This window comes from Anopheles moucheti, unplaced genomic scaffold, assembly GCF_943734755.1.
Source record: "Anopheles moucheti unplaced genomic scaffold, idAnoMoucSN_F20_07 scaffold_24_ctg1, whole genome shotgun sequence".
Lineage (NCBI taxonomy): Eukaryota > Metazoa > Arthropoda > Insecta > Diptera > Culicidae > Anopheles > Anopheles moucheti.
The window spans coordinates 133,569-141,230 of NW_026453616.1; the positions used below are offsets into that span (position 1 = coordinate 133,569).

The window sequence follows — 7,662 nt, forward strand, 5'->3', positions numbered from 1 at the left end:
CCAATAATGAGCACGAGCGAGAGCGCATGACGCCGAAGAAGCGAACAGCATGAGAATATCGTTCAGTCATCGAGCGAGCTTTCGATTCGGCGAGAGAGCAAGCAGGAGAGCAACAGCGGTTAGAAAGAGCACTCTTTAATTTTGGCCGTTGAAAGTCTAATTGTTCTCTTTGGGCTATACGACCGTCCTATATCGGTCTTAGAAGGGTCGGATATCGGGTTTTGGCTAACTGGGAACCTTCCTCAGCAGATTTCCTGTGTAAAGAACTAAAAAACCAAAGATTTTTGGCGCTTCTAATATAATTCAATGCAGTTGCAAAATGTACACAGACGCTGCTAAACAGCTTTCTTCTTTTTCTTCTCACTCTTCTTTTTCTGCTTCTTCACATCTGTCTGCCTTCCATACAAAACATTGCAATACAACGACGCCCTCTGTCGGTCATTGCGGTGAACCTTCAGTTTTGGCTCACAAATCGACGTTTGGTGCTGCTAGTGTCGTTGTCCAGTTCGATGCTTGCAATCACAAAGTCCTGTTCTGGCTTCTCATGACGATTCATTAAACGAGAGAGCACATCAGCATTTCCGAACTTATCGGTTTGAACATACTCGATCTTGAAATCGTAAAGCAACAACTTGAGATCGAAACGTTGTAAACGATTAGCTGTATATATTGGTATTCCTTTCTTAGATCCAAAGATCCGTAGTAACGGCTGATGGTCTGTTTGTAGCAGGAAATGTCGCCCAAATAACATTCGATGGAACTTTGTGACGGCAAAAATAATCGCTAGCCCTTCTCGATCAGGTTGACTGTAACTTTGCTCCGTTGCAGTGAGCGCGCGTGTTGGACTACCTTTAGCTTCCCATCTGGCATCCTATGTGATATGGTAGCACCGATGCCTATCGATGAAGCATCCGCTGAAAGTATGATGTCGAGCCGCGGATCATAATGTGTCAGCAAGAGATCAGAAGACAAAATCTTCTTAAATTGCTCAAAATCATGCTGGCACTGCGGAGTCCATTTAAATAATCTTTCTTCTTTCAGCAGCTCATCCAGAGGCTGCCGTAACATCCGCATGTTATGTACAAATTTTCCATAGTAATTTATCACCTCGAGAAATGACTGCACTCCCGAGACGGCAGCTTGTGGTTGCAGCTTGATTAGGCACTGATCTTCTCCGGGTCTGGACGCAATCCTTTAGCGTCCAGCAAATGACCCAAATATTTTAACTGGGGCTTGCGAAAACTGCATTTCTCTGCTCGCAGAGTGAACCCGTACTCCTGAATTGAACTGATAAACCGCCAAGCTTCGATTCGACTACAGCCTTATTTACACGACACGAGTATGCTACAAAATCCTCCAGCTTCGTTTTCACTAGATTAAGGCATTTATAACGCCTTTCCATCTCAGAGCTCGGTGAACCAAACAGCTTCTATAGCTTGTCAACAGTCGACGCAAAATCAAAATCACTCGGTTTCGATGGCAGTATGTGTGAAACGTATCTCTCGTGTTCCACGATCCCAAGCTTCCGCAACAACAGTTGCACACGAGCGGCTTCGTCCAACTGCTTCGCGTCCTCTTCGAACAAACTGCCGTAGCAAGTAAACCATCCGGCAAATAATACACGATCATCCGGATTATAACGGAACTTTTTTACATGATTCGCCAACGCATCGATGATTTACTCCGATCCTGCTTGCTGCCGCACATTCATAGTCGCAAGCACTTTAGTTATTAGCTGGTCTTGCTGGTGCAAAAATGCTTCTTGCTGCTGGGGTAAGGATATCGGCTGCTGCCGAAAAATCTCCTGAATCCAGTTACTTTCCGCACTGGGGACGCCGTTCTGTTGCTGTTCACTATGGCCGCCCCGCGATGGTTCCCCGTTCTCCATTTAGCACAATGAAGCACGTAAAGCTGGTAAAACTCGGCCACTGTTTCTGGCGTAAAACGTTGTTGAGATGTCCTTCCTTTAACCCTGGTCGCCACTTTTGTGTTGTTAACATTGAGGTGGTTATATTATCTAAAATTAACAATACAATTACACATTAAAATTGAACAATAAAATACAGGACATCGACACGTCCGTTCCTCACGCCGGTCGGGAGCAAAGAGAGAGAGTTTAGCAACTCTGCCTTTGACGCCGAATGTCAAAAGGGAGTGCTTGACGTCTGCGCCTAGCCCCGAATTATCCTAGCACAGGGTGCTCCCAACATTAAGCAACAATTCACGACTCCATTATGTACTATTCGAAAGTGAGCTGCGCATCCATACCTCAGTTCGCTTGCATCTGTAAACACGTGCAGTGGCGGATCAACATAATCCGGGCGGGTTACCATACGGGGCCCTTTGCCTTTGGTTTTTGACCAATAATAGTATTTTTTACAGACAATACGGTCGTTCACATTGACATAAAAATGTATTTCTAAAAATAGTTACATAGTTGACGATCCTTATGAGTTTGTGTCATTTGCTGTGCATTTATTTAAGTCTTTGTTCTTATGCCAGCATTCTTCTTCAAGTTCTATATGTATTTAACGCTTCGGTACAATGTTCGTGATGTTGGTTTCTACAAATAATGTTCTAATATCACGTAAGTCACATATGTAACTGTATTTAAAATAACCCAAATTGATTTAGGACGAGCGCGCACACCGACCGATCGCACCAATCAGAATTGCGCTATTCCCTTTTCTCGTGTGCTCCGGACCCATTGACCTGCCGAACGACACGTTGACAGCTTGATTGTCAACGGGGAGCAACTAGTCTAATCAGCTCGGCCACGTTGGATCACAACATGTATAAATTCTAAATGTAATTTTTTCGAGACTTCTTCCTAGCGGATTCATTTATGATGTCGTATCAATATATTCTAAAAAATCCTACTCTTTGTACTATATTGCCAAACAATTTAAATTCGTTTCTCCCGTAAATTTCATTAATAATGTTTTCCCATTCTTAAATGGGAAAAAATGAATGCCATGAATCGTTCCTGTATAAGTCCTTTACGTTAACTTATCTTATGAAAAGTAAGTTGATATGTGTGAGCAATGTCTGGGGTGTGGAATCCACTGGAAATAATTTCCACTGGAGTGGAATTAGTTTCTGCAACTATTTTAGATCATACTTTAAAACTAATGATTTTTATAAATCCATCTCAAATACTCTTTGATAAATAATTAACATTTCCGCGTCCCTAAAAAGCAGTTTAAAAAAAAAAGTTTAATCGATACCATTTTAAGAAATTTGTGTCATCCATTTCCGAGTCCCAAGCCAAGTTAGCGCACCAAAGATATTGCATAAATATGCGACCATGTATGAGGGATGGAGCAAGCAATCCTAATGGATCGAAAAGACTCATTATGATTCGAAGTGCGCTTCGTTTTGTTGGTCGTTGGTGGTTTTTTAATTATTTTCACTAACAATTAATGGGTCTGGTACGACATGGACCTTGACCCTTGTATACTTAAATTAGGTATAAGCTTAGTTTTGTCTATTGTCGAGGGCGTACGAATCTAAGATCCTAACCTTAAAACCCTGAGTACTTATGTTGAAGTCGAATAGTTCAAAATGTGTGTTAAACTGCCTACACATTGTCAACAAAGGATCGTTGTACCATGCTACTGTTCTTCTATAATCATTGTGCAGAAAAGCTCTTTGTCTGTAATTTCTAGCTGGTGCGTATACGTTTAGTGCGTTGTAATATTTCTTTCCGTAGGACGTAATTAGAAGCGGTTGGGTCGAAATGTATGACTAGAATGAGAACTATCTCTCGGTTTATTTTATCGTTAGTCGTTCGCTGTGACGTTATCGTTAGTGCTCGTGTTCGCACGCTCGTGTTAGTACATACGCATACTAACGGATACGGATTAGTAGGTTTAGTGTGTAGCGCGGTACAGTGACGTACACGAAAAAGGCTACGCTGCCACAGTACTCCCCTCCTAGACTAGATTTCCCTTTACCGATACCTCGAAGGGATTACAACTCGTCGACCGGAACGAGTGACTCTAGTCGGAAAAATATTAGGATCAGTTGTGCATGCAGGTACCTTGTCACTTGTGGTTTGCTGATCTTCTAGTGAATACGCTGGCTTCAGGCGATCGACCGAAACGTTGACTGTGCGGCCTCGTATGTTCAACTTGAAGAATTTTTCGGCTCGGTTCAGCACCTTGAATGGTCCTTCATACGGTGGCGATAGCGAGGGTCGGACCGAGTCGTTGCGCACGAAGACGTTCTTACACGTCTTTAAGTCCTGGTGTATGAAAACACTGTGATTTCCATGCCTGGCAGTCTCTCGGGGGCGAATTTGTCGCATAGTTGTACGGAGTTTGGCGACAAATTCAGCTTCGTTCGGGTTGTCTAAGTTGTTTGTGAAAAACTCAGACGGTAATCGGAGAGTTGCTCCATATACCATCTCGGCAGGCGATGATTTAAGGTCTTCCTTGTAGGCTGCCCGCAGCCCGAGTAGGATCATCGGTAGGTACTCGCTCCAGTGCTCGGGATCATGGCACAGAATAGATGCTTTTAGGGTCCTATGCCATCGTTCGATAATGCCATTTGACTGAGGGTGGTATGCAGTCGTACGCAGGTGGCTGGATCCGATCAAGCGAGTAAGTTCATCGAAAAGCGATGATTCGAATTGACGTCCTTGGTCAGACGTGATGAAAAATGGAACACCAAACCGGGCTATCCATCCGCAAACAAGAGCTTCGGCAACTGTTAACGCGGTCATATCAGGCATTGGAAACGCTTCAGGCCAACGCGTGAACCTGTCAATGACCGTTAAACAATAGCGGTTTCCCCTACTTGGAGGGAAGGGCCCCACGATGTCAATGTTGATATGAGAAAACCGGCTGTCCGGTGCCGAATATCGAGATATAGGTGATTGTGTGTGTCGCAGCACCTTCGAACGTTGGCACGGTAGGCAGTTCCTAGCGAAAGCAATGCTGTCCTTGCGGATGCTTGGCCAAACAAATCGTTCTGTCATTAACTTGGCCGTTGCACGGGTGCCAGGATGAGACAGCTGGTGCGTTGCCTGTAACGCAGCGTGCCGAAACCGTTTCGTTATGTAAGGGCGGATGCGATCTCCAGTGCAGTCACATAAAAGTTGTTTGATACTGCCTGGAATGGTAAAATACTTTAGATTGAGCGAACTTTTTATTTTACCTTGTGCGATGTCCTGGAGCTGTTGGTCGTCTTTTTGGTCTTCCGCAAGTGCTTCATAATCCAGTGATGACGCTGATTGTATAGCATTAATGCGGGAGAGCAAGTCAGCTACGATGTTGTCCTTTCCCACAACGTGACGGATGTCCGTTGTTATTTGCCCAATCACGTCCAATTGGCGAGCTTGACGGTCCGAGGCTTTGTCAAGCTTTTGGCGAAAGGCAAAAGTTATGGGCTTGTGGTCTGTATAGATGTGGCAGTTTCGTCCTTCAAGCATATATTTAAAATGCCGTACCGCAAGATAGATTGCGGTTAGTTCGCGATCGTAAGTGCTGTATCGCAGTTGCGCCTTGTCGAATTTTTTTGAGAAAAATCCGAGCGGTTGGGGGTTTCCATCAACGATTTGATGAAGGACTGCTCCTGCGGCGATGTCAGATGCGTCGACCCAAAGGGACAGCTCGGCTGTTTTGGCGGGATGCGATAACAGAGTAGCTTTTGCGAGTTGTTGCTTACAGCGTTCGAAGCTCGCGGTGGTCGCACTACTCCATGTCAGCGGGGAACGATCATTGCGTTTGTTGCCACGAATCATGGCAAGGAGTGGAATCTGGTGCTCGATCGCATTTGGCAAGAACCTACGATAGAAATTAAGCATTGCCAAAAAGCTTTTTAACTCCTTCGTTGTAGCAGGAAGCTTGTATTCCTCAATAGCTCGAACGCGATCAGGTAAGGGACGGATACCATCTCTAGAGACAGAATGGCCTAGAAAATCGAGTGTGTCGCGGCCGAATTCGCATTTGGCTATATTAAACGCCAAATTATGCTGTCTCAGCCTTGTAAACAATTGCCGCAAATGTTCTCGGTGTTCTTCGGGTGATGATGAAGCGATGAATAGGTCGTCGATGTACGGAAATACAAAATCCAACCCTCGGACGACCTCGTGGATAAGCCGTTGAAACGTTTGCGCTGCGTTCCGCAATCCAAAGGTCATAAACGAAAACTCGAACAGTCCGAACGGCGTCGTGATGGCAGTTTTTGCAATATCAGCGGGATGGATCGGTACCTGATGGAAGGCTTTTTGCAAGTCAATTTTAGTAAATATAGTTTTACCTTGCAATATAGTAGAGAAGTCCTGCAGGTACGGTATAGGGTAGCGATCCGGGATGGTTTGCGCGTTGAGTGCTCGGTAGTCTCCACACGGCCGCCAAGAACCGTCTGCTTTCTTAACCATGTGGAGTGGGCTCGCCCAACTGCTGCTGGATGGTCGGCATATGCCAAGCTTCATTAGATGCTCAAATTCGGTCTTCGCTGCTTGAAGCTTGTCCGGGGACAGACGTCGTGGGCGTGCGTAAACAGGTTGCCCTGTCGTTTCGATTCTATGGTGAATCGATGCATCGCTAATCGTACCCGGTGGCGCCAGGCGAGTGATATTCGGAAACTCGGCTAACAACTCGGCGTAAGGCGACTCTGTACTAAAAGTTTTAACCGAACACTGCTCACTCTTCGCTAGTAACCCAACGGACTCAAGATGGGTGGTATTATCGATGAGGCGCTTCCGTTTCATATCTACCAGCAAATCGAAATTGGTTAAAAAATCCGCACCAATTATACCCGAACTTACGTCGGCTATCAGGAACGACCACAGGAACTCACGACGAAGGCCGAGATTTACCTTTAACAATACTTCACCGTACACATTAATAGGCGATCCGTTCGCGGCGAACAGTTTTATCGGGGATGGTTTTACTCTCGCAGTAAGCATATCTTTCGGAACCACAGACACATCGGCGCCGGTGTCGATTAAAAATTGCGTTGACGTAGTTGAATCAGCAATTCGTAAACGAAAGATTGCGGCTGTAGTGGTGAGTTCGCCAGTCTCCACCGCAGCATCTGCAGAGCGACACTATTGTGCAGATGTTGTTCCTGGGCCGGTGCATGGTTTTCGGCATTTCCTAGCCTCGCTACCGAATTTGCGGTGGTACCAACAGGGGCCGGTCGAAAAATCGCTTCCGCGACTTAAACTGCGTCTACGTGTTAATCTACTGCGGGAAACCGATCGTCCTCGACTTTTGTTAGGAAGCACGTTTTCGAGCCGCCTTGATAATTCGGCAATCTCTTTCCGAAGGTCCGATATAGGATCACTGGCTGGATTTGCGGTCGTTGACATTGCGGCATCAGACACGTGGCCAGACGCCATCGCTGGGTTGCTACGTTCAACGGCGTTAATGCTTCTAAGGCTCATTGACTCAACAATGGCGTCAGCGATGGTGGTTTTATCCGCGGCGTCACCACTAGAAGCGATCACTGCAGCTTGCGCATGTGGTGGCAGCCTTGATGCCCACAAATCGATCAGCACAGGTTCACTAAGGGAGTTGCCAGCGACGCGCTTCATTTCGTTAAGAAGCTGGCTCGGTTTTCTGTCACCAAGCGGCATATCGGACAAGACGCGCTGCAAGCGCCTCTGCTGACTATCGGCAAAATAACCGATCAGCTTCGCTTTGATGTACG

At 45.8% G+C, this 7,662-nt stretch overlaps 1 protein-coding gene across 1 annotated transcript; it reads right to left on the reverse strand.

The window, feature by feature from the left end:
• Positions 1-454: 454 nt before the first annotated feature.
• On the reverse strand, positions 455-7,174 carry LOC128309181 (uncharacterized). Its single transcript, XM_053045575.1, has 4 exons — positions 6,827-7,174; positions 5,988-6,720; positions 4,043-4,586; positions 455-631 (listed from the first exon to the last, which is right to left on the reverse strand). Exons 2-4 carry the CDS (start codon positions 6,716-6,718, stop codon positions 455-457), a joined length of 1,452 nt encoding a protein of 483 aa, XP_052901535.1. The 5' UTR covers positions 6,719-6,720; positions 6,827-7,174.
• Between the last annotated feature and the right edge of the window lie 488 nt (positions 7,175-7,662).